The sequence below is a fragment of the Mobula birostris genome, chromosome 19 (genome assembly GCF_030028105.1).
Source record: "Mobula birostris isolate sMobBir1 chromosome 19, sMobBir1.hap1, whole genome shotgun sequence".
NCBI classification, from domain to species: domain Eukaryota; kingdom Metazoa; phylum Chordata; class Chondrichthyes; order Myliobatiformes; family Myliobatidae; genus Mobula; species Mobula birostris.
This window is the reverse complement of record NC_092388.1, coordinates 23,336,808-23,364,418: the sequence shown is the minus strand read 5'-3', so window position 1 is coordinate 23,364,418 and position 27,611 is coordinate 23,336,808. Positions and strand designations below refer to the sequence as shown.

General features: G+C 42.0%; 1 protein-coding gene across 2 annotated transcripts in view; it reads right to left on the bottom strand.

Moving 5' to 3' along the window:
• Positions 1 to 27,611, bottom strand: part of drosha (drosha ribonuclease III) — a 164,247-nt gene that overhangs the window by 106,801 nt on the left and 29,835 nt on the right. For both annotated transcript variants that reach the window (XM_072283348.1, XM_072283349.1), the window contains exons 12-14: positions 24,625 to 24,699; positions 20,421 to 20,590; positions 16,043 to 16,167 (exon numbers count right to left, since the gene is read on the bottom strand). In XM_072283348.1, coding sequence (XP_072139449.1) covers positions 16,043 to 16,167; positions 20,421 to 20,590; positions 24,625 to 24,699 — 370 coding nt within the window. The remainder of the gene's footprint in view (positions 1 to 16,042; positions 16,168 to 20,420; positions 20,591 to 24,624; positions 24,700 to 27,611) is intronic.

The window sequence follows — 27,611 nt, the reverse complement described above, 5'->3', positions numbered from 1 at the left end:
GGAATTTGCTTATTCTAAACTAACTGCTGGGCCGAAAAGCCTCTTTCCATGACTCCAACTAAGACTGGAGGAAAACTAGCTGCAATCCCACTGCTTCTAGCAACAAGTATTTCCCCGTGGTCGCAGAAAAACGATGCATTTCCTCATCCCAGAGTCTGTAGCTCACGTATCAGCTGTTACTTGGAACTGGTTGAGTGGAAAGTGAATGTGGTTGTGGAGGGCCAGTCTGCCACATTTCTTATCAAGGTGCAGATAAACAGATTTCACTGATGTCAAAGGTTAATGAATAAGGGGATGAGGCAGAGAAGACAGTGACAGACCAGAACATCTGACTTAACAATCATATATTGCAGGAGTGCTTACACCAATCCGATGGCAGTCAAATATGCAGCATGACATGAAGAACACAAGATCATGTCTACCTGCTGATGGAGACATCCCTAAATTCCTCACTGTAAGGCAGAATCCTCTGCCCTTTCACTGATAAGCAGGCCCCTCCATTCAACAATATTTCTCAAAATAACTCGATAGCTAAATAGAAGGAGGCTCGTAGCTGAGTTAAACCCAGAAAGGAACCTGGCCCTTGGCTCAGTGAGTAAATCTGATGCACCTTCCTATATTACAGCCCAACCAGACACAGGCATTCTGGGCAATCAGTTTAATTAAGTTAAGATCTTCTCACTTTGATTTAAAAAATAGACAAGCTCAAGGTGCAGTACGGGCTACAACTACATTTATTCCTTATATTTTTTAGCAGCTAGAATTCAAAAGCATTTTTAAACTTTCAAAGAGCAATATTAATTGGATTATTTTCACCATGGATGTCCAGTCCTTATATAATTCCATCCCCCATCAGGAAGGTCTTAAAGTTCTACGCTTCTTTTTGGATTCCAGACCTAATCAGTTCCCCCCTACCACCACTCTGCTCCGTCTAGCGGAATTAGTTCTTACTCTTAATAATTTGTCCTTTGGCTCCTCCCACTTCCTCCAAACTAAAGGTGTAGCTATGGGCACCCGTATGGGTCCTAGCTATGCCTGCCTTTTTGTTGGCTTTGTGGAACAATCTATGTTCCGTGCCTATTCTGGTATCTGTCCCCCACTTTTCCTTTGCTACATCGATGACTGCATTGGCGCTGCTTCCTGCACGCATGCAGAACTCGTTGACTTTATTAACTTTGCCTCCAACTTTCACCCTGCCCTCAAGTTTACCTGGTCCATTTCCGACACCTCCCTCCCCTTTCTAGATCTTTCTGTCTCTGTCTCTGGAGACAGCTTATCCACTGATGTCTACTATAAGCCTACTGACTCTCACAGCTATCTGGACTATTCCTCTTCTCACCCTGTCTCTTGCAAAAACGCCATCCCCTTCTCGCAATTCTTCCGTCTCCGCCTCATCTGCTCTCAGGATGAGGCTTTTCATTCTAGGACGAGGGAGATGTCTTCCTTTTTTAAAGAAAGGGGCTTCCCTTCCTCCACTATCAACTCTGCTCTTAAACGCATCTCCCCCATTTCACGTACATCTGCTCTCACTCCATCCTCTCGCCACCCCACTAGGAATAGGGTTCCCCTGGTCCTCACCTACCACCCCACCAGCCTCCGGGTCCAACATATTATTCTCCGTAACTTCCGCCACCTCCAACGGGATCCCACCACTAAGCACATCTTTCCCTCCCCCCCTCTCTCTGCATTCCACAGGGATCGCTCCCTACACAACTCCCTTGTCCATTCGTCCCCCCCATCCCTCCCCACTGATCTCCCTCCTGGCACTTATCCGTGTAAGCAGAACAAGTGCTACACATGCCCTTACACTTCCTCCCTTACCATCATTCAGGGCCCCAAACAGTCCTTCCAGGTGAGGCAACACTTCACCTGTGAGTCGACTGGGGTGATATACTGCGTCCGGTGCTCCCGATGTGGCCTTTTATATATTGGCGAGACCCGACGCAGACTGGGAGACCGCTTTGCTGAACATCTACGCTCTGTCCGCCAGAGAAAGCAGGATCTCCCAGTGGCCACACATTTTAATTCCACATCCCATTCCCATTCTGACATGTCCATCCACGGCCTCCTCTACTGTAAAGATGAAGCCACACTCAGGTTGGAGGAACAACACCTTATATTCCGTCTGGGTAGCCTCCAACCTGATGGCATGAACATCGACTTCTCTAACTTCCGCTAAGGCCCCACCTCCCCCTCGTTTCCCATCTGTTACTCATTTTTATGCACACATTCTTTCTCTCACTCTCCTTTTTCTCCCTCTGTCCCTCTGAATATACCTCTTGCCCATCCTCTGGGTCCCCCCCCCTTGTCTTTCTTCCCGGACCTCCTGTTCCATGGTCCTCTCGTATCCCCTTTTGCCAATCACCTGTCTAGCTCTTGGCTCCATCCCTCCCCCTCCTGTCTTCTCCTATCATTTTGGATCTCCCCCTCCCCCTTTCAAATCCCTTACTAACTCTTCCTTCAGTTAGTCCTGACGAAGGGTCTCGGTCTGAAACGTCGACTGCACCTCTTCCTACAGATGCTGCCTGGCCTGCTGCGTTCACCAGCAACTTTGATGTGTGTGTGTTGCTTGAATTTCCAGCATCTGAAGAATTCCTGTTAATTGGATTATTACTGTCTCGCGAATCAAGGTGCAGTGAAAATCTTCTTTTGCGTGTCATCTATTCAGGTTTTATCACATCCGTACAAGGTAGTACAAAGGGGAGAAAGCAGCAACAGAATACAAAATAAAACATGAGCTTTAGAGAAAACATAATGCAGGCAAACAAAAAGGTTGCATGGCCGTGATAATGGAAGTGATTGCAAGGACAAGAGTCCACCTCATTGTGTTCGAGGACCACTCAACAGTCTCATAACGGTAGGTGGAAGTCGTCCTTGAGCCTCGTGGTACATGCTTTCAGGCTTTTTGTTTCTTCTGCCCGATGCGAGGGCTGGAAGGAGAGAGAATGCCCTAGATAATAGGGGTCTTGGATTATGTCGGCTACCCTACTGAGCCGATGAGAAGTAATGAATTTTAAAACATTATTTCAAATTTCTTAAGGGAATTACAAAACACATACATTTTTTTTAAGGAGGTCTATTTTGATAAGCAACAATTAGCACATATAAAGATATGGACAAATCTGACCAGTAAAGTGGAAAGTAATAAAAAGGCTCTTTTGCACAATTAGTAATGACTGGTCTGTTCAAAAGCTGCAATGAGAAAATTAGAAATAATTAGAGCAAGTATTTCAAATGAAATCACAACCAATGAGAACGTGAAATAAATTCACTCATTTAATTGCAGCGCATGATAAATAAGAATTCTGTCAAAAGTAATGGCCTGTATTTTACAGCAGTAATGACACAAACTACTGGCATTGCATCCATCAGTTCATGAAGCTGGCAGTAAATGAGATAGTGCAACACAGAACTTCAGAGATGGCATCAAATGATACCGTCTCTCCTCCATAAGACCATAAGATGTCGGAGCAGAAGTACACCATTCGGCCCATCAACTCTGCTCTACCATTCAATCATGGGCTGATCCAATTCTTCCAGTCATCTCCACTCCCCTGCTTTCACCCCATACCCTTTGATGCCCTGGCTAATCAAGAAGCCCAGGAATTGAAGAAAATCAGAATCAGGTTTAATATCACTGGCATATGACATAAATTTTGTGGTTTTGCAGCAGTTGTACAGGGCAATCCATATTAATAAAAAACTATACATTAAAATTAGAATATATATATTTAAAGAAAATAAATAAGGACTGCAAAAGAGCAAAAGAAGAAAAAATATACAGAGAGAAATTACACGGGTTCATTTGAACCGACACAAATTTAATCCTACCAGGTACCTCATGTTTTATTGTGTGATGTCAGTGGTCATTATGGTGGACAACTCTTGCTTAGCAACATAGATGGTCCTAAGTCTACATACATGTTTTAAAGATATATTTTGTTAATTCCCTTACATAAACATGCCAAAGAAAGGTTTTAATTTTTTCAACCTGCTGTGTATTTTCTAAACTTTACTTCCCCTATATGATGTTTAAAGAGAAAAATAAAAAAGTTTTTTTTTTCTCTCTTCAATATGGCCAAATCCTCAGCCAGATTTGCTGATGTCCCATGTGTTAGAGACCAAGACAACACCAACGAATGTTGGAAGTAGTGAAGACCTCCTCTGGTCTACTTTGTTGCAGAAAGCATTCAAGGTCAGTGGTAGGTATCATTGCTTTATCAATAATTGCATATTCTGCCCTATTATTTCCAAAGAAGTCCTCAAATCATTAGTTATTCTAACTTGCACTGTGATATGTGGCAGCACTGGCAACTCTAAGTTTAGGAATTTCAATGCACATCAATATCTCAATCTCAGTGCTTGTTTGTAGACTTCTGCTGCCTATTCACTTCAAGGTTTGATATGATGTGTGTTCAGAGATGCTCTTCTGCATACCACTATTGTAGCACGTGATTATTTGAGTTACTGCCATCTTCCCTGTCAGCTTGAACTAGTTTGGCCATTCTCCTCTGACCGCTCTCACTAACAAGGCTTTTTCACCCACAGAACTAAGGCTCACTGGATGTTTTTTTTTTTGTTTCTCACACCATTCTTTGTGAATTCTAGAGAATGCTGTGTGTGAAAACCCCATGAGATCAGCAGTTCCTGAGATACTGAAACCACCCCATCTGACACCAACAATCACTCTAAAGTCAAAGTCATTTAGATCATATTTTTCCCCATTCTGATATTCAGTCTGAGGAAATGAGCCTCTTGACCATGTCTGCATGCTTTTATGCACTGGGTTGCTGTTACATGATTGGCTGATTAGATATTTGCATTAACCAGTAGGTTACCTAATACAGGTGTACCTAATAAAGTGAGCACTGAGTGTATATCTGCAGCAACTGCTTGATGAGGAATGAAATACATTGAGCATAAACTGGCTATACTGTCGGACCAACGCTCTCAACAACTAGACAGGAAGCCACAAAGGTCTTACGATTCGAAGTTTACAAGGGACTTCGTACAAAGCATTTAGGCATTGTTGACAAGTGAACCTGTCAACAGCAAAACCTAGCCAGGCAATCAGGATACAAGGCAACTGCACAAATCAGGAAGATTTTGATTAGTAGCAGCAGGGAAATGAGTAACTGAGAAATTCAAGCTCAATTCACAATGACTAGTGACAGCTGGTCAAGGAGCAAAGGGAGGGCGAAGAAGAGCAAAATCTAGATATGATCCACAGAATGCAACAGCAGACAGAAAAATGAGAACTAATTATATAAAAGTATTCTTCACCCAGCCAAGTTACATCAACTTTGTACCTGCGAGTTCCAGGTTCCTTAGAGCATTCCACCGATGGGATTGGAATTGGTTTACTATCATCACATGTACTGAGGTACAGTGAAAAGCTTGTCTTGCATTCTCTTCATATAGTTCGGATCATTACACAGCACATCCAGGTAGTACAAGGCAAAATAACAATGCAAAATAAAGTGTAACAGCTACAGAGAACGTGCAGGTCATGAAAACAACGAAGTGCAAGATCATAAAAAGGTAGGTTGTGAGGTCAGGCGTTCATTTTATCGCACAAGGGAATCATTTATTACTCTCACAATAGAAGGCGTCCACCTAGTGGCCACTTTATTAGGTACCACTTGAATCTAATAAAGTGGCCACTGAGTGTACTTGCATGGTCTTCTGCTGCTATATACTTCAGCACACCATTGTTTGTAACACAAGGTTAGATGAGTTACTGTCATCTTGAACCAATTTGGCCATTCTAACCTGACCCCTCTCAATAGCAAAGCGCTTTTGCCCACAGAACTGCCACACTTACACAATGACGTGCAACAATCTTGGGGTGGCTTATCAAACAGAAGGACCTGGGAATGCAAGTGCATAGTTCACTGACAGTAACATCACAGGTAGACAGTTCGAAGTAAATTTATTATCAAAGTACATACACGTCACTATAAACGACCCTGAACTTAATTTTATCGTGGGCAATCACAGTAAATACAAGTAATACAACAGAATCAATGAAACACCACACCCACAGGACACACAACAACCAATGTGCAAAATAAAAACTCTGCAAATACAAAGAGATAAAGATAGAAATAATAATAATAGAAATAATAATAATAGGTCAATAATAAAATAAAAAATAAATATCAAGAACGTGAAAGAAGAGTACTTGAAAGCGAGTCCATGGGTTGTGGGAACAGTTCAGTGTTGAGGTGAGTGAAGTTATCCCCTCTGGTACAAGAGCCTGAAGGTTGAGGGGTAATAACTATTCCTGAACCTGGTGGTGCGGGTTCTGAGGGTCTTGTATCTTCATCCTGACAGCAGTAACGAGAAGAGAGCGCGGCCTGGATGGTGGGAGGTCCTTGATGATGGATGTTGCTTTCCTGCAACAGCACTCTGAGTAAACGTGCTCAATGATGTAGGATGATTTACACGCGATGAACTGGGCTGTATCCACTACTTTTGTGGGAAGCCAGTCAGTGGGTGCCGATTCGAATCCGGGGTTGGCGGCTGTGCACCTCTATCTTCTTCGATCTTGCAACAGCACCGAGTACAGCCTCTCCTCCAGTTTGTTCTCGCTGGCCGCCTTGGCAGCACCCGCCGATAGAGTTGACGTGGATAGGCTTTCTCCATTGAGAGTGGGGGAGATTCAAACAAGAGGACATGAGTTGAGAGTTAAGGGGCAAAAGTTTAGGGGTAACATGAGGGGGAACTTCTTTACTCAGAGTGTGTTAGCTGTGTGGAACGAGCTTCCAGCAGAAGTGGTTGAGGCAGGTTCAATGTTGTCATTTAAAGTTAAACTGGATAGCTATATGGACAGGAAAGGAATGGAGGGTTATGGGCTGAATGCAGGTCGGTGGGACTAGGTGAGAGTAAGAGAAGGGCCGAGATGGCCTGTTTCCGTGCTGTGATTGTTATATGGTTATATGAATGGTGAAAGGCATTGACAGAGTGGATGTGGAGAGGATGTTTCCTATGGTGGGAGAGCCTATGACCAGAGGACACAGCCTCAGAATAAAGGGGCATCTTTTTAGAACAGAGATGAGGAGTTATTTCTTTAGCCAGAGAGTGGTGAATCTGTGGAATTCTTTGGCACAGGCAGCTGTGGAGACCAAGTCTTTATATATATTTAAGGCAGAGTTTGATAGATTATTGATTGGTCAGGGTATAAAGGTATATGGGGAAAAGGCAGGAGATAGGGGGGCTGAGGAAAACTGGACCAGCCATGGTGGGATGGCAGAGCAGAATCGATGAACCAAATGGCCTAATTCTGCTCCTATATCTTATGGTCTTAAGTTAGGCACAGTAGTAAATTTTAAGAGCCTGTTGAGTGACAGACACAATATAGCACCTCTGGATTACTCTTCCCTCGTCTGGAGGAGCCTAACCAGCCAATCCACAGAGATACATCAAGAAGAAACACCGGTACTCTTGAATGTGTGTGATTCCAACTCCCAAAAAAACACAGCAGCCTACTGCTCTTTTTATTCACCTCTCTCCCAACCCCAAACTTCATTTCAATCCCAATCTATCCTGTCAGACGGCTGGGAGTCAGTTCTGGCAATTATGGACAGTTAAAAGATATTTTGATCTTTCCTTCACTAGACATGATGCCTTGATGAGTTCTCACATCTGATTTTGGGAGGAGGTAGTAAATAAGACTTGGTCATTGAAGTCTCACGGGTTTTGCGCTCCAAGATTTATGTTTTAATAAATAAAGTGAAAAAAATAAATGAATAAGAATGCCCATCCATTTGCCTCCTCCAGTGTCCACTTCCCAATCCTCAAATCTTCTTGCTCATTAAAATACAATGCTATTACTTAAATATTATTTCTGCTCTCCTTTCTCATATAACTCACTTTATTTGCAATGAACTAACTTGGCTGATTATTTTGTTACCTTTTGCTGTTTGGATTACTTGCACACATGCAAAAAGTCAATGAAGGACTTGTAATTGTCCATAAATTGTCTTTTTATTCTTTTCTGCAGGTCAAAGTGGTTGTTCTTCAGCGATTTGAAATGGAAATCTTATTGGTAGGTCAACTTTGTGAACTTCAATGCCTCAGAGACAGAATGTCACTCCACTTGAGATCCATGCTTGACTTTCTTATCTGCACAATTTCCTTCAGCCTTAAATACCCTGGTGGTCTTTGTGCTCTAATTCTGGATTTTCTGGGTCCTAACCCCTGAAATTCTTTCCCAAAAGCTTTCAGATTCTCTTTCGGCCCTCTTTGAGACTTAGCTCCCTTTTAATAAACTGTTCAGGACCTCGACATCAATTTTTGTTTCAAAAAGTTTTCTGTGAAATCTTTTGGGTGAAATTTCCAAGTAAATAAATGTGCTTTTTTTTTGCAATGTTAACTTTGCAACTTCCAAGCAAATGAACTACAAGTTCCAAAATATGAACTAGCTGATTACCAAGTTTTGACTTTCAGGAAAAATACACTTACAATGTTCAATTAGCAGACTTGCAACCTCCGTTTTTGTTACTCTGAATGCACTTCTTAATCACATGATCAATTACTAAAAGGAACAGAAAATTAATGCCTTAATACCTCATATTTTTTGAATACAACTTGGTAGTTAAGTAGCTGGGAACAAGATTATTTACATTGTAGAAAATATCAAATGGGAATGGATTGCAAAGATGAAGTCAAATTGCGTGGTGAAGTGGATGGGTGGATTGGGAAATGAAGCAATGGGTATCAAATCGTACTATAAATTACCATCATGAATTCCAAACAAGTTTTAGTTATCTAAAGATTAATCCTGAATTCACTGACAATTGCTTAACATAAAGATGTTCTTTGGACTTTCTGAAACACTGCTGCCACCTTTGGGTGAAGTAACACAATTACTAAGTGGCATTTTTGAACGCACATTACATTTAACAAAAGTTTTATTTGTCTGTGTAAAGCCCGCCTAAACCTCACCAAATCTGTATATATCTTAAACCAATTGTGAACCCATTTCAAGAGATAAACCAAATCACCACAAAGAGGCTTGTGATTCCCTGCTGTCAAACATAGTTAATAGGATTTTAAAAATATCTAACAACACATTCAGATTTATTTATCACATCTACATGTTAACATCCAATGAAATGTGTTGTTTGCGTTAACAACAAACACACCTAACGATGTTCTGGGGGCAGAGTGCACGTGTTGCCACACGTTCCAGGGCCAACATAGCACGCCCACACTGCCCATATTAGAAATAAGTCATTTTTTGCACCATTTAGTGTTTTGTTCCTTTAAAAATAGGAATATATGACGCTCAGTTTTCTAATGGCAATCCTTTTTCTTACATGTTCTCACACAGAGTGTAGTTGGCACTTTATAGAGAACATCTATGCTTTGATTGTAATAGTACCTGAAGGACTACTTACTACTTCTCTACTTGGTACAACGATCCACTATGACTCTAAAAAATGTCTGAGTGAAGGGAGCACAACTACTTAAGGCAAATTAACTCCAAGAATTTTTTTTTTTGCTTGACTCCCAAACTAAGAAAGGCAGATTTTTTTTTCTTTTGGAAATGAAATTGCTCAAAGGCATGTACATTGTTAAATCTTACACACAATATTTTAGTTGTAAAAGAGTTGTATAAGGGGCTTAGTGAGGGTTTTCCAAAGCTGAGCACTGAGTCTGATGAAGGTACACCCAACAATGCCAGAATACAGGTTTCCCCCGCCACCTGAAGGTAGAGCGTTCTTATGAAACAGTTCGTAAGCTGAAATGTCATAAAGCGAAGAAACGATTACCATTTATTTATATGGGAAAAATTTTATGGGCGTTCGCAGACCCAAAAAAAACCTACCAAATCATGCCAAATAACACAGAAAACCTAAAATAACAGTAACATATAGTAAAAGCAGGAATGATATGATAAATACACAGCCTATATAAAGTAGAAATACTTCTCTACAACGATTGCCTGCACAGATCTCCGTAGCGAAAATCTCACGCAAGCGCTCTCGGCAGAAAATCTCACGCAAGCACTGTTGGCATACACGCGCTCTCCAGTAACCTTTAAACTATGAAGCTGCCAAATCTACCAAATAACACGTAAAAATACACAGCCTATATAAAGTAGAAATAATGTATGTACAGTGTAGTATTACTTACCGGAATTGAGAAAATAGCGCCGAGCCCACTGATGATGGTGTGTTAGACTGAGTCGTCACAGGCTGGGTGGTGCAGTGGCCCCCACCCTCCGGGCCGCCGACCCGATATATTGCCATGAAGAACGCAGCGGTAGCCGGGAGGCACACAGCACATCATTAAGAAAAAAGCCGTAATAAACATGCTAATCATTTAGGTGCTGCCCGGCACATAAATGTTGGCGCAGATCAGAGGCGATTGCAGATTGCATCGCCACTGATCTGGGCTGACAATTATGTGCTAGGCAGCACCTAATTAATTAGCATGTTTATATCGGCTTTTTTTCTTAAAGATGTGCTGTGTGCCTCCCGGCTACTACTGCATTCTCCGCGAATCGGTACAGTATCTGTCCAGGGCCCGGGGGTTGGGGTGGTAGGACACGGGGGTGTCATCTCATCGTCGATCAGGGCAGGCAGCTCACCTTCTCCTATGACTGCCCACCTCGATGTCGAAGGTCGAGGTTCGTCGTCTGCTGTGGCTGATGTGGAAGGCTTGCCTGACTGCTGAGCCTCGAGCATTTTTAGATAATACAGTTCTTTGTAAGGACTCAAACCATCCTGCAAATATCCCCTAAACCTACGTACCCTTTCAAAATTAAAATCGTACTTTATCATTGCAGCGAAAATCTCACGCAGTTGCTTCACTTTCTGCATTCGGTTTCAATTGTTATCCTTTCCTCTTCCAATTGCATCAGCTCTTCATCTATTAGTTCTTGGTCATGGGATGCCAAAACCTCTTCAACATCATCTTCATCAGCTTCCACAAGCCAAACTCACGTTGTCCTTACTTCGTTCACCACGATCGAAACGCTTAATTATGTATAGTTTTACACTAAGTGTAACACTCTTACTCTTTCAGGCTTTTCCGACACCTTAGAACTCATCTTGCTAACGGCTGCTCAATGCAATATGTTTAAGCAAAGCCGTTCCGAATCCGGGGCAGAGCGGCTGCTCGGGGCACGCGCTGCCTTTTACTGCGCACTGCCTTTCTTCGTAACAGTGAAAACACCTTCTGAAAGCGAAAACAGGGTACTAATGTAGGTCTTTCGTAACAGTGAGGTTTTGTAAAGGGAACTTTCGAAAAGCGGGGGACATCTGTAATTAAAATAGGACGAAATAGCCACTGGAAGAGATCCGAGATCGTGGTGTGATATTGGGCTGGAGGAGATTATATTTGGAGCTCCACGGAGGCAAAGTCAAAAAAGGATTCGCAAATGATAAGAATTATAGGGATGCCACCTGATCTGAAACTTCTGCATGTCAATAAGCAGAGGAGATGACCGAGACACTGCTTATAATGGTGCACCCAGAAGTGTAAGCCCATGTTAATGAAGGGTGCAAGTTGGAAGGCAATGTTGCACAAATGACGGTAAGTAAAGAAAACTACACTCAATGGCCACTTCACTAGGTACAGGAGGTATGTTCGTGGAAACCTGCTGCTGTAGTCCATCCACATCAAGGTTCGACAAGTGTGCGCTCAGAATTGGTCTTTTGCACAGCACTGTTGAAACACGTGGTTATTTGAGTTCCTGTTGCCTTCCTGTCAGCGGACCCAGTCTGGCCATTCTCCTGACTTCTCTCATTAACAAGGATGTTTTATTTTTGTTTTTCACATCATTCTGTGTAAAACAATCTAGACTGTTATGCATGAAAATCTCAGGAGTCAGTTTCATAGTTTCTGAGATACTTAAACCACCCTGTCTGGCACAAACAACCATTACATGGTTAAAGTCACTAAGATCACATTTCTGCCCCATTCTGAAGTTTGGTCTGAAGAATAAGTCAACCTCTTGATCATGTCTGCATGTTTTAATGCCATGAGTTGATGCTACATGATTGGCTGATTAGATATTTGCAATAATGAGCAGGTATACCTGATAAAGTAGCCAGTGAGGGCATAGTAAAGAGAAAAGTTACACATGCCGATAAGACACATTTAAAATACATTGCAGATAAGAGCAATACAACAAAGGCATGCACTAAATTTAAGGCATGACTGTCAGCTTTGAAGGCAGATGTGATACTGAAATACAGTAGTCAGGACAGTAAGACAGAGGCGAATACTTCAGTGATGGGAAGTTTAATCTGGGAAATGGGAAAACTGCTGGGCATTGAGGAATGCAAGTACGATGAGGAAAATTTGATGGTGCAAGAATGAAAATAGTTGAGATACAGAGGAGGCTTCAAATAACATTCAAGGATATGGCTTAAAAACAGCTATTGTCAATTAGCATAGAGGATTTAATGGGAGGGTAGAATGCCGTAGAGGAGGGAGAGAAAGGAAGGAAGGGCAAGTGACAGAGGAAAAAATATGACTTGCTTTATATAGCGTCTTTGAAGTTAATACCCAGATAATCGGTTTTAAATGTTGGCTAGAGCAGCAGGGAAAACACCACTGCTCTTCTTTGAAATGGTGCCACAAGATTGTTTCTATATCTACAAAGCTGGGTCTTAATGTGGCTCTTAATCCTAAACAGGATCTGCAACAGGGAAGCACTTTTCACTCCGTACTGCAATGGAGGCATAGTGTTGATTGTTTTTTTTGCCCAAGCCACCTAAGTGTAACTTGAAATGACAGCCTCCTGACTCTGAGATGTTACCCATTGAAGGCTGCACCATCTATTTACTTCTCAAGCCTTGGTCATTAGTTTCCTTCTCGTCGACTGAAGGTGGCAGAGTTGAAACCTGACCTCCTAATGCATTACACTTGAAGTTCACAGACTAAAGGAAAAATGAGGGAACCCATTTCAACTTAAACTTCCAATATCCTCTCGAACAACTTCAGCAGCCGCCAATGAGAATCACTTTAATGAAAGTATTCAAGAGATTTCCTGTAATTTCCTGAAACCCATGTCCATCGGCACACAGGAACTGATTATAATGTCTAAGAACAGGCATACCTACAGAAGCCTAAATAAAAAGCTGGAAGTCATCTACATTTGGGAGCTTCCCCTGAATGGTAGGTCCTGTAAGAACACAAGTAATGTGGAGCAAGAGAAAATCAATGGGCATCTAGTTCACCAATAAATAATAGCACAGTGGACACTGCAGCCCACTCAGTTTGTACCTGGGTGACTGTGCCAGACTGATGACTATCAAATTGGCTTCACGATATTGTTCTATTAAAGTACCTATTGCTATTGCTTATAACCAGTCCAAGAATCCTTAACTTTTACACTAATAGGCTGAGTAAGCAAACTTGCACTTAAGCTAACAAAAGCTAAGATCTCCTTCCTTCTCGACCACTACTCTATTGATTGCTACTGAGTCTTCTTGAGGAGTCCCTAGTTAGGTGGCAGCTCTTCATTAATAAATCAATTGCTAAGATAGGTGCATCAGTGATGCCATAAACGCTTGGTGGGTGAGAAATTACTCTTTACTCCCATTTGTTACCAGATATCATCATCTCTTGATATTTTCTTACACTGCTATCAGTGAATCCAGATGTGATTGAGAGAGTACAGATTAGTAGCCAATGCTCCAGCGGTTAGCATTAACCAGGATTGAATTTCTATCTTAATTGTTCGATCACTGTTTTTCTGGTCAAAAACATACAGCAGCAGAAAGCAGCTCAATCAATCGTTGGCCTTCATTGTTCCAAACACCACCAATCTCAAGCTTCTCTGTTACCTCCTTCCATACAAGAGGGAGTAGACAGTTTTGCTGAGAACAGGTTTGCAATTATGATTCTGGAGAACGAGGGGAAAGAGCTCTAGTCCTTTTCCTTAGAGGTGAATTGATTTACTGTCTAACATCATGAAAATTCAGATACTATAAGTAAGAGAAACACCCAGTGAAGAAGAGATAATGTGAAGGCACAGAAATAGACTAAGCAGAAGTACATTTTCCTTTCCCTCATGTTTAGTAATTCGGACAGTGCTGGGATGGTCAGCATTTACTGACTATTTCTAGTTGTCCTTCAGTGATGCTGGTCAACTGCTTTCTTGAACCACTGCCATTCTCATGGTGAGGAGACTGTCATGGTGGTGTTGGGCAGGGATTTCCAGGATTTAGGTCCTGTGATGATGAAGGGCCATGATATAGTTCCAAATCAAGAAGTTGTGTGGGACTGGACCTACAAAGGATAGTATTCCCATGCAGACAATGCCCTTGTCACTGATTCATGTGTGCTTGGATGCCTAATACTCTTACACAGTACTATACGTTCTACCCTTCCTGAAATGCCTAACCTTGCACTTCTTCAAATTGAAAGCCATTTCCGAATCTTCTGCTCACTTACCTACAGTAGCTAATCAAGATCCCTCTGTAATGTTTGATAACTTTCTTCACTATGTAAGATACAACCTACTCTCGTGTCATCTGCAAACTTATGAACCGTGCCTTGCACATTTTCACCTAAATCATTTATATAATAACCAAAAATAAAGATTCTACCACAGATACCACTAGTCTCAGGCTTCCAGTTCAAGAAACATCCTTCCACTGTCACCCTTTGCTTTGCTCACACCACTGAGCCAACGGTGAGCTCGCTCTCCCAGGATTCCATGTGACCTGACCTTCCAGACAAGCCTGCCATACAGGACCTTATCAATGGTCTTGCTAAGGTATGTATGTTTTTCTTGACTGCAGAGGTACCGGTATTGGAGTTGCTGCCAGTGTACTTTAGGCCAGCGGTCCCCAACCACCGGGCTGCAGACCGGTACCAGGCCACAAAGCATGTGCCACCGGGCCGCGAGGAAATGATATGAGTCAGCTGCACCTTTCCTCATTCCCTGTCACGCACTGTTGAACTTGAACATAGGGTTGCCAACTGTCCCGTATTTGCCGGGACATCCTGTATATTGGGCTAAATTGCTTTGTCCCATATGGGACCGCCTTTGTCCCGTATTTACCCCACTAAGGTACAGCGTTCCTATGAAACCTTTCGTGCTGAAATGGCGTGAAGTGAAGAAGCAATTACCATTAATTTATATGGGAAAAATTTTTGAGTGTTCCCAGACCCAAAAAATAACCTAACAAAGCATACCAAATAACACATCAAACCAAAAATAAATAACACTAACATATTGTAAAAGCAGGAATGATATGATAAATACTCAGCCTATACAAAGTAGAAATAATGTATGTACAGTATAGTCGGGAAGATGAAGGCAAAACCGATTTGTGAGAAAAAGAATCCGCACGTACGCGCACGCGCACATCACATGCGCAGTCGCACATCACATGCGCAGTCGCCGGGCTTCGTGGTCATGGTAGTCTTTCCTGGGGTAAAGTGTCCCAGGATTTGACTGCTACTTTTGTCCCTTATTTGGGAGTGAGAAAGTTGGCAACCCTAACTGTAAAAGACATGTTGAAGTGAGTTTAACCCTACTTGAACACTCCCCCCCCCCCCACCCCCCCACCTCCGGGTCAGCCGGTCCGCAAGAATATTGTCAATATTAAACCGGTCCGTGGTGCAAAACAGGTTGGGGACCCCTGCTCTAGGCAGGCAACTGTGGCAACAGGAAGAGAAAACTATTCTAAATGCAAGGTATAGCTTGAATTTGAAGCATCCCAACTGACAGAGTGATTTTATATTCAATGGCAGCCTTCAAAAAGGAACTCAGTAAGTACTTGAAGAAAAGTAAAATCAGTGTTGGGATATAGTTTGACAAACTGCTGATCAGAAGAGCCTGAACAGGTGTAACAAGCTGAATAGCCATTCTCCCCATTTCCAGATGATTAAAAATTCATCCTTGATTAGTTGCACAATATTGGAGAATCTTCTAAAAGTACAGACTGCCTGACTTCATGACAGAACTGAATTTTTAGTTCATGTCATCCTCCCTAAAAATACTATTACTTCAGATTTTCAGGACACACACCACATACATTCTGCGTTTTGTGCAAAGAGTTCAACTTACTGTGGGTCCCCGGCATAACTGAGCTGAGCAGGCCGAATCCCAAAATGCACTATGATTGGAAAAGTGATGACTTCAGGGTTAAACTGCTCCCGGTCCAACTGGTCAATGCGAACAGAGCTGGGCTTCTGTTAACAGAGCCAAGATTAAACAATCATTTGGTAAATAACAAAAATTCATAAATGAAAACTTCACAAAATTATGTTGCTTAGTAATCTTACAGCTGACATAAAATGATTTAGCACAGAAAATGACTCACTCAAGTCTAACAAGGAGCCATATCTGGAGTTACTTTTCTTTGTAGGACGTGCTTTAGTACGTGATTTACCTGGTTATTGAAACACTAGTCTGTGTAATCTATGTTACTGTACGGTAATCCTCATTCTTCTCTACCTTCACTTGTGACTAAAAACTCTGTCTTGTTCAAATTCACACCATTAACAGTGCATACTTCACCCCTTGAGTTACCCGTTTAAAAAGCTCACTCTGGTTTACAAATCTCTGCATGTTTCATGAGTCACTTTGAGCCTTTTAACCCTCTAGGATAACTGCAGTGCTGAAATTTGAGCCTTTTGCTTCAGCTACCAAGGCCTTCTCTCCCGCCCTCAACCACTGTCTCTCAATCTTCTCAAGGCACTCTTTAAACCCACCCTCAAACCAATCTCTTGGTCATTTTCTTTAATACCTTCTTATATGACTGAACGTTAAATTTGATAACACTCCTGTAGAGCACTTTAGTGCTATAAAAGTGCAAATTGTTGCTGTTGTATATAATATCCCAAACCATAGCACTCACTGTATTACATTATTGGATACATTAAGGCAAAACAATGGGAATATTTATATATAAAGCCAATGAAATACAAGCAATCATTTCCTTATGTATCTGGTGCACTTTATGGAAGATCTCCACACTTCTAACGTACTTTGGCTAAAGAAGCACTTCCCACCTTCTCTTCCAAATGGCCAGACTGAGCTTATTTTACCCTATCCTTGAATCCCAGATCCTATTTCCCTTATCGATTTTTTCAATGCGCTGAAAAACATAACCAACTGAACTTTCCATATTGCAGAGAGTATCAGACTGATTTATGTAAACTTTTGTCATTGTGTAACCCCTGGGTGTTCAGGTGTTTCACTCACTCCTGGGCAATTATGAACTACTTAAGGGTCAGCATTCGGAACTGTATACAGTTCTCCAGCTGTAACCGAAACATACCTTTAAAAATGCAAAGCAGAATTTCCCCCACTTCATACATTAGGCATGTGCTCAAACTAACCTCCTCAAAAGGAAATCTGGAGTGGTATTTTTGTTTGACGTGAGTAATGCCCAATTGATTATGACGAGAGTGAGCCAGTTTCAAGTCCTTTTTAGAAAAATTATGGAAATATTTTTATGAAAACAAACACATACACCAGTTCTGCAAAAGAACATACATTTAATACAAAAAAAGATCTAATGCTTTCCTGGTGTACATGATGAATAAACTTTTCTTGGGCTTCTAGCCGGATATAAGTTTTAATTATAACTGATGATGAAGATGGCAGAGTTTGTCATCAAAACATTGGTTACAATCAAAATCTATACCCGGCTGGAAGCCCAGGAAGAGTTTATTCAACACATTTAATACCTCAAAACTAAAACACCTTTGCAAATAAGTTTTCATTCTTGAACATAAATGACAATAGAATCTTCAAAAGAAAAATGATTACATAAATAATTTGCATGTATTCTGTAATGAAATGCAGGACACTCCACCCAATATCCTTGACAGGTAAATACCTTCATGCTCAGACAATAAAAGGCAATATTGCCAGTAATGTTCACATCTCATAACAAATAAATATAAAAAAAAATCTGTACTGATACTGAGGTATTATTTAGGCTTTCTCTCAATGCCCTTTTGACCTGATTTTGGTAATGTAGTTATTACCTCGTGTACTTGTCTAACTTTGCTTAAAGATCTATTCGTTTCAATCTTTCGGTGCAGTAGCAAGTCTCACATTCAAGTCTCTTATTGACTGAGTTAGTTTCTGTTCCACTTCCTGATCGGAATGTGTGCCCCAAACAAGATGTACCTCAAAAGGGCTCCGGTCTTTGAAAAATGAATAATATTTTCCGAGAGCCACCCTCATTACTTATTCATTGAGATTCAACGCGGAACAGGCCCTCTGGCCCTTCGCACCATACCGCCCAGCAACTCCCCCAATTTATAATGACCAAGAAGCCTACCAACCAGCATGTCTTTGGACTGTGGGAGGAAACCGGCGTAGAAGGACAAAACCCACGTGGTCACACGGAGAATGTACAAACTCCTTACAGGCAGCGGTGGGAATTGAACCCAGGTCACTGCACTGTAAAGGTTTGCGCTAACCACTGCACTACCGTGCAGGCTTCAAATATTCATTTTATTTACAATGTCAAGCAATTGAGCTGTAAGATTGAGAGAAACTATTTCTTTTGGTTTGGATGTCTGAAATATGAGGTTATTGTCCAGAAATCTGCTTCAGGAGTTTCAAAAGAAATTTCCATGCAGAGGATGGTAGAAATTTGGAACTTTCTTCCACAAACAATAATAGATGTTGCTCCAGTTGCTAATTGTCAATGAGATGGATAGATCTTATTAATCAATTCGGGATATGAAGAAGACATGAATACACAGATCAAAAATCTGCCTTTATCTCATTTAAATATGAAACAAATTCTCTCTGTGATCTATTCCTTTCGTGGTGCTGATGGTACCAAGTTCAAAACATCACTGCTGAAATCCGTAAGAAAACTTGAAGGTTTTCTTTCCTGGTGGGGCCTGGTCAGAAATGACCACAACTGAAGCAGAAACCAGCAGCCATGCCACAATTAGAGCATCTTATTCAAGGTGGGGATTTAGCTGCAGCAAAAGAGATGCCACAACAAAATCAACACCATAGGACACATTTCACAGCACACGTCAGTTCACATTACCCGGCTGTGCGTCAAGGGGGAAGCAACACCTTCCAGACAAAATCAGTTGACAGAATCCATGGGCATCAGCATGCTTCACACCATTCTGCCCTCTTAACATCAGCTGTTGCTTGATGGGTGGCACGCTCACTTCTCAATCAAAAAACTGTGGATTTTTACAGCCACACCAGCGCACAAAACTATTTCCGGCTGACACTCCAGTGCACTTCACTGAAGCCATTTCTAACTCCTGCACCCTGAAGATGCAAAGATGATGAGAGAAAAAAAAATCCCACATCTGCCATTTCAAAGAAGGTGGGTGTTATCCTAGGTGTTTTAACCAAAATTAAACCTTCAAACTATTGTTGATTTTCATGAGAAATTTTTGCTTCAAATCAACTCATCTCCAAATGGTATCTCTTCGCTATCGACTGCCTGAACTCAGAATCAGGTTTATTACCACTGACTTGTGTCATGAAACTTGTTGTTTTGAGGCAGCAGTACAATGCAATACACAAAATATACTATAAATTTTAATATATTATTAAAAAAATTAAATAAGTAGTGCAGAAGGAGAGCAAAACTAGTGAGGCAGTGTTCATGGGTTCATTGTGTGATGGTGGAGGGGAAGAAGCTGTTCCTAAAGAACGGAGTGTGTGCCTCCTCTCAGACAGTAACAGTGAGGAGAGGTCATGTCCCGGGTGGCGCAGGTCCTTAATAATTGATGCCACCTTTCTGAGACAATGCCGTTCGAAGATGTCCTTGATGCTGGGGAGGCTAGTGCTCATATTGGAACTAGGTGAGTGTACAACCGCTTGCAGCTTTTCCTGAATAGAGCTCTGGTACTCTCTCCCTAAACATTTCCACTGTCTGACTCCTTTTTTCACCTTAGTTTCACCTTAAAGTAGCTCTTTGTCCCAATTCATGATAAACTGGCCTAATATCTCCAAATATAGCTCAGCATCATTTTCTGGCAATAATCAAGATATATCTTGGATGATTTTATACAATAAATACGCTTTTAGCAAGGGAAACCACCAACGGGCTTAGGAACAATTATTACCCTTCAAACATCAGGCTCCTGAATCAGTCTGGATAACTTCACTCATTTCAACAGTGAACTGATTCCACAACCTATGGACTCACTTTCAACGACCCTATAATATGCATTATCTATTTGCATATTTATTATTATAATTAGTTTTTGTATTTTCAGTTTGTCTTTTGCTCATTGGCTGTCAGTGTTTGTGCGTAGTTTTTCATTGATTCTGTTGTGTTTCTTTGCATCTACCGTGAATGCCTACAGGAAATGTTTAAACTTTGTAAATTGCTGTTTTACGTTGTTAAAAACCTACATGACTGTTGAAATCGTCAATGTAGTTATCACAACTGTGGCGCACAAAATTGTCAGCACACTTTCACTCCCATCTTAATACGTACCATGCCAGGATATGTGACGATCATGCCCTTACACTCTTCGGCATACTTCTGCCACTCCAGCTCCTCCCACTGCAGCATATTCGCAATCTCCTCCTCAGGAACGAGGGGCTTATTGCTGCGCAGCAGGTAAAGCAACACCTGATGCATCGACAGCACTTCTTTCCCGCTGTCTGTAGACAAGAAAACAGAACACAAATGCGTGAGCAGCATGAAGTAACCATGATGGGAGTAACCATATATTAAATGCGAGATCATGGAAAGTTATCCTCTTTGTGCTCAACGAGCATTGTTGATCTTTCACTCCAGATCCATTTTTCTGTGTTAACCCTGGATTTCCTTATATCCAAATATCCACTGATTTCTCAGTTCTCTGAGCCAGTGGTCCCCAACCTCCGGGCCGCGGACCGATACTGGGCCGTGAAGAATGCAGCTGTACAGCGGTGGCCGGAACGCACCCAGCAGATCATTATGAAAAAAGCCGAAATAAGCAAGCTAATTAATTAGGTGCCACCCAGCACATAAATGTCGGCCCAGATCCCCGGGCGGCACCTAATTAATTAGCTTGTTTATTTTGGCTTTTTTCTTAAAGATGTGCTGGGTGCGTTCCGGCTACCGCTGTACCCCTGCATGCTTTGCAGCCTGGTATCAGCATGCGGCCTGGAGGTTGGGGACCACTGCTCTAAGCAACTGACCTTGTCCAACCATAGACACACGGCATGGAAACACACCCTTCACCCGAACTATCTATTCTGAGCTAAACACCCTCCTTAGTTAGTCCCATTTGCCTGTGTTTGATCAATATTCCTATAAACATTTCCTTTGAATGCAGCCTTCTTGTCTTTTAAATGTTGTTTTTATAGCTGCCTCGACTACTTCCTCTGACCATTCATTGACTTACCAATCCCTGGATGAAAAAGTTGCCCCTCAACCCCTGATTGTTTCACGTCTCACCTTAAACCCATGCCCTCTAGTTTTTGACTCCCCAACCCAAGGTAAAAGACTGTGTGTATTCACCCTTTCAATACTCCTGTGACTTTATACAACACTGTAAAATCATTCCTCAGTCTCCAGTACTCTCAGCTATGGAGTTCCAAAGATTTGCAAAACAGTCTAAGGAAGAAATTTCATCCTATCTGCTGTTACAGAAGCTGTACTGCAGCAGATCGGAAGTAGTGCAAAATGCCCAGTGCATCACTGGCACCGGCCTACCCACCATCAAGGACAAATATACAGAAAGGTGCCCGAAAAGGGCCAGAAGCATCGTGAAGGATCCCACCCCCCTGCTCCAGGACTGCTGTCCTACCTCCATCAGGAGGAGGCTACAAAGCATCCACACCAGACTCAAAAATAATTACTTTCCTCAAGCAGTAAAGCTGATCAATGCCTCCACCAGCTGATCCACTCCTCCACAACCCCACCACCCCTACCTTACTATTTCATGTCAGTCACCTTATATACAGACATCCCTTGCCTAGCATCAATTTATGGACATACAATCAATCTATGTATCCAAGCTATTTTATGTGTTTATATTTATTGTCTTCTTTATCCTATCATGTTTTTGTGCTTCAAAGTTCAAAGTAAATTTATTATCAAAGTACATGTGAGTTACCATAAACAATTCGTTTTCTTGTGGGCATACTCAGTAAATCCAAGAAACATAATAGACTCAATGAAGGACTGCACCCAAGAGGATGGACAAATAACCAGTGTGCAAAAGACAACAAACTGTGCAAATACAAAAAAAAAGAAATAATAATAATAATGATGATGATAATAAATAAACAAGCAATATATTGAGAACATGAGATGAAGAGTTCTTGAAAGTGAGTCGTATAGGTTGGAGGAGCAACACCTCACATACCGTCTAGGTAGTCTCCAGCCCCTTGGTATGAACATAGAATTCTCCAACTTCTGGTAATTCCCTCCCCCTCCCTTCCTCTAACCCTATGTCACTCTGCCCCCTCCTCCAGCTGCCTACCACCTCCCTCTTGGTTCCGCCTCCTTCTACTACCTATTGTGTTTTCCCCTATTCCTTCTTCACCTCCCCCACCCCTTTATCTTTCTCCTTACTGGTTTTTCACCTGGAACCTACCAGCCTTCTCTTTCCCATCCTCCCCCCACCTTCTTTATAGGGCCTCTGCCCCTTTCCTCTTCAGTCCTGACGAAGGGTTCCAGCCCGAAACGTCGACTGATCGTTTCCACGGATGCTGCCTGACCTGCTGAGTTCCTCCAGCATGTTGTGAGTGTAGGTTATAGGAACAGTTCAGTGTTGAGGTGAGTGAAGATGAGTGAGGTTATCCCCACTGTTTGAAGAGTCTGATGGTTGAATGGTAATAACTGTTCCTGAGCCTGGTGATGTGAGTGCTGAGGCTCCTGTGCCTTCTTCCTGATGGCATCACAGAACATGGCCTGAGTCGTGGGGGTCGCCGATGATGGATCCTGCTTTCCTGCGACAGCACTTCGTGCAGATGTACTCAATGGTGGGGAGGACTTTACCTATGATAGTCTGGGCCATATTCACTACCTCTTGTAGAATTTTCCATTCAAGGGTATTGGTGTTTTCATACCAGGCAGTGATGCAGCCAGTCAATATACTCTCCACCACAGACCTATAGAGGTTTGTCAACGTTTAAGATGTCCTGTCGAATCTACACAAGCTTCTCAGGTAGTAAAGGTGCTGCTGTGTTTTCTTTGACACTTATGTTCTGGGCCCAGGACAGATCCTCTGAAATGATAACCCCGAGGAATTTATCAGTTCTCCGCCTCTGAATCCCAGATGAGGACTGGCTTTAGACCTACAGTTCCCTGCTTCTGAAGACAATAATCAGCTCCATGGTCTTGCTGACTTTGCGTGAGAGGTTGTTGTGAAAAGGCAGGGTGTCGAAACCAGAGGCGTCGGTCAGGCCAGTTCTGCTCACTGCTCCGCAATGTTTACTCCAGTCTTCGCTACACTGAGGCTGAGGCAATGGCCTGCTTCGGTCTTAGTGTCTGAGGCTGAGGCAATGGCCTGCTCTGGGCTTCATGTCTGAGGCTGAAGGTGTGGCCTGCTCCGGGCTTAGTGTCTGAGGCTGAAGGTATGGCCTGCTCTGGGCTTCGTGTCTGAGGCTGAAGGTATGGCCTGCTCTAGGCTTCATGTCTGAGATTGAAGGTGTGGCCTGCTCCAGGCTTCGGGTCTGAGGCTGAGGCAATGGCCTGCTCTGGGCTTCGTGTCTGAGGCTGAAGGTGTGGCCTGCTCCGGGCTTCGGGTCTGAGGACTCAGTTTTGTTCTAAATGCTACTTGCTTACTCTCATTGTTTGCATGATTTATTTTGCTTTTCTCTCTTTGCACATTGGTTGCTTGCCTGTCTTCTTTTTTTTAATGGTTCTTTTGCGTTTCTTCTTTTGTGGCTGCCTGCAACAGATCTCAAGGTTGTATGATATATACACACTTCGAAAATTTGGCAGAGTTCAAAGTTCACAGTATATTTATTATTAATCTCTCCCCCTCCCCCATATGCTGATTCATCACCACCTATGACTTGGCCAATGACAGCAGTGTCGGCAGCAAACTTAAATATGGCATTGGAGCTGTGCTTAGCCTCACAGTCATTACAAAGTGAGTAGAGCCAGGGGTTCAGCACACAGCCTTGTGTTGCACAGGTGCTAACAGGAACTGTGGAGCAGATGTTGTGGAGGACTGTGGATCAGATATGGAGTAATAATAACTTTGTTCTCTTTTACACTTGTGTACTGGAAATAACAGTAAACTATCTTAAATTCCTCTGCTAGAAGTAAAATGGCATCTTTACTTAATTATGGAAAGACATTAATTTGGTTGAAACTGAAAAAAAAGTCTTTAAGGCAAACTGACAATGGCCTCAGTTTTGAATTTTAGTTATGATTAAAACATGAAGTGGTGGACTGCTGTTTACTTAAAAAGAACAAAGGTGCAGGAAGTTTGGACAAGGCAGCTTATCTTATTGGGGATAAGGAAACACTGCCATAAGATCTTAAAGTTAATTCCAGAGTCCTAGTGTATGAGAAAACCCATCCTAATATATATCGGTAATAAATACGTATTGATTATTAAATAGGCTGTTCTGGTTTTGAGCTTTTGACTATGAGAGTTATCTTTTTTTGTATCACAACGTGCAAGCTGCACAGCGTATTGCTTGTTAAAACCGTACTCCAGTAATTTGACAGTAACATCATCGTTACTCACCAGGTATCGATCTAACAAAACGGGGGAAGAAATGAAACCTTGGACAGGATGCAGCTCCATTCTCAAATACTGGACCTAGAAAACAGCAAGTTTTAGAAACATACATGCAGGTACACACACTTGCACAGGCCATGGGAATAAAAATGGTCACTAGTAAATCCAATAGAAAATTCAGCAGAAACCTCTTTCCCCAGATTGGTTGGAATGTAGAACATATGACCATAATGAATCTTGACATGGATAGTATAGCACATTTTACCGAGTCAAAAGTACATGAGGGAAAATGGAAAAGAAAGACCAAATTTATAGCCATTAGATAGTTTGGACAGACAACTTGCAATGTGACTATGGACAGGGAATCAGGAGAGAGAAGGCCATTTAAATGAGTGAAATGTCTCTGACTATTTCATTCAGTGAACATAGGATGTATTCGAACCTCATCCTGTCCTTACTTTTCAATTTCCATTATAAATACTGATCTTCACATTCTTTAATGGAATTTCCCTGAAGTAAATTTGGAATTCTGTAATTACACTGTCTTTCCATTAGACACGATCGAGAAGGATGTTAACTCTGAAGGCATAACGGAAAAGAGCGCCGGTGTTTAAATCTAGTATGAAGAATCAACAAATCAGACACAAAATGAGCTTTCCAACAGATTTACAGCTTCCATCAAGCAATTATGGTATATCTTCAGTACAACAGAATTGGCTTTACCATGGAGTCGATTGACAAGGATGAGGTTACAGAGTACCTGGAGGCATATGACAAGATAGGCAGAACTCAGCATGGATTCCTTAAAGGAAAATCCTGCCTGACAAACCTATTACAATTTTTTGAGGAAATTACCAGTAGGCTAGACAAGGGAGATGCAGTGGACGTTGTATATTTGGATTTTCAGAAGGCCTTTGACAAGGTGCCACACATGAGGCTGCTTGACAAGAGCCCATGGAATTACAGGAAAGTTACATACTTGGATAGAGCGTTGGCTGATTGGCAGGAAACAGAGAGTGGGAATAAAGGGATCCTATTCTGGTTGGCTGCCGGTTACCAGTGGTGTTCCACAGGCTTCTTTTTACATTGTACATCAACGATTTGGATTATGGAATAGAGGGCTTTGTGGCTCAGTTTGCTGATGATACGAAGATAGGTGGAGGGGCCGGTAGTGCTGAGGAAATGGAGAGCCTGCAGAGAGACTTGGATAGATTGGAAGAATGGGCAGAGAAGTGGCAAATGAAGTACAATGTTGGAAAGTGTATGGTTATGCACTTTGGCAGAAAAAATAAACGGGCAGACTATTATTTAAATGGGGAAAGAATTCAAAGTTCTGAGATGCAAAGGGACTTGGGAGTCCTCGTACAGGATTCCCTTAAGGTTAACCTCCAGGTTGAGTCGGTAGTGAAGAAGGCGAATGCAATGTTGCCATTCATTTCTAGAGGAATAGAGTATAGGAGCAGGGATGTGATGTTGAGGCTCTATAAGGCGCTGGTGAGACCTCACTTGGAGTACTGTGGGCAATTTTGGTCTCCTTATTTAAGAAAGGATGTGCTGACGTTGGAGAGGGTACAGAGAAGATTCACTAGAATGATTCCGGGAATGAGAGGTTAACATATGAGGAACGTTTGTCCGCTCTTGGACTGTATTCCTTGGAGTTTAGAAGAATGAGGGGAGACCTCATAAAAACATTTCGAATGTTAAAAGGCATGGACAGAGTGGATGTGGCAAAGTTGTTTCCCATGATGGGGGAGTCTAGTACGAGAGGGCATGACTTCAGGATTGAAGGGCGCCCTTTCAGAACAGAAATGCGAAAAAATTTTTTTAGTCAGAGGGTGGTGAATCTATGGAATTTGTTGCCACGGGCAGCAGTGGAGGCCAAGTCATTGTGTGTCTTTAAGGCAAAGATTGATAGGTATCTGAGTAGCCAGGGCATCAAAGATTATGGTGAGAAGGCGAGGCAGTGGGACTAAATAGGATAAAATGGATCAGCTCATGATAAAATGGCGGAGCAGACTCGATGGGCCGAATGGCCTACTTCTGCTCCTTTGTCTTATGGTCTTATGTAGTCAGAAATGACTCCTGATTCGATATGTGATTGAAAAAGCAAGACCCTGCAACCGATTGAGAGGATTGCTGAGAGGATCATCAGAGATTCCGCCCCCCCCCCCCACCAACCCCAACCCAAACCCAGGATATACAGCAGAAGTGTTGCGTTCGCAGATCCCTCAGCATTGTCAAGGACCTCTCCCATCCATCCCTCGATCTCTTTGATCACCTACTGTCAGGCAGGAGGTAGCACAGTATAAGAACAAGAACTGCTGGGCTGGGTTCCTCACCCAGGCTGAAACAGGTCTGTACACTCTCCTACCACCCAGTACCCATTATTTATGACAGCCCCAGTAACAGTATACTGCTGTGTATTTAACCTTGTCATATATAGCTTCAGAATAGACAGATGTCCCTTTACAACAGAGATGGAGAGGAATTCCTTAAGCCAAATGGTGTTGAATCTGTGGAATTAATTGCCACAGATGGCTGTGAAGGCCAAATCATTGGGTATTTTTTAATCAAAGGTTGATAGGTTCTTAATCAGCAAGGGTGTCAAACGTTATGGGTTGAATGGTGTTGAAAAGGATAATAAATCAGCCACGATTGAATGGCGAAGCAGACTTAATGGGCTTAACGGCCTAATTCTGCTCTTATGTTTTACGGTCAAATACACTTTATGTCAACCTTTTTTTTAATATCAGAATTTTTTTTAATATCAGTTAATGTAATATATGTACTATGTTATGCACCTTGGTCCCACAGGAACATTGTTTAATTTAGCTGTATACATGTGTATGGATGAATGCCTATAAACTTGAACTTGAAGCTCAGTTCAGATCCAACTCTGGCACTTTTTTTTAAACTTAATTGCAAAACTTTTGCCAAAGGAGATAATTTAATTTTCACTAAGTTTATTTTTAATAACATATATGTCTCAAGAT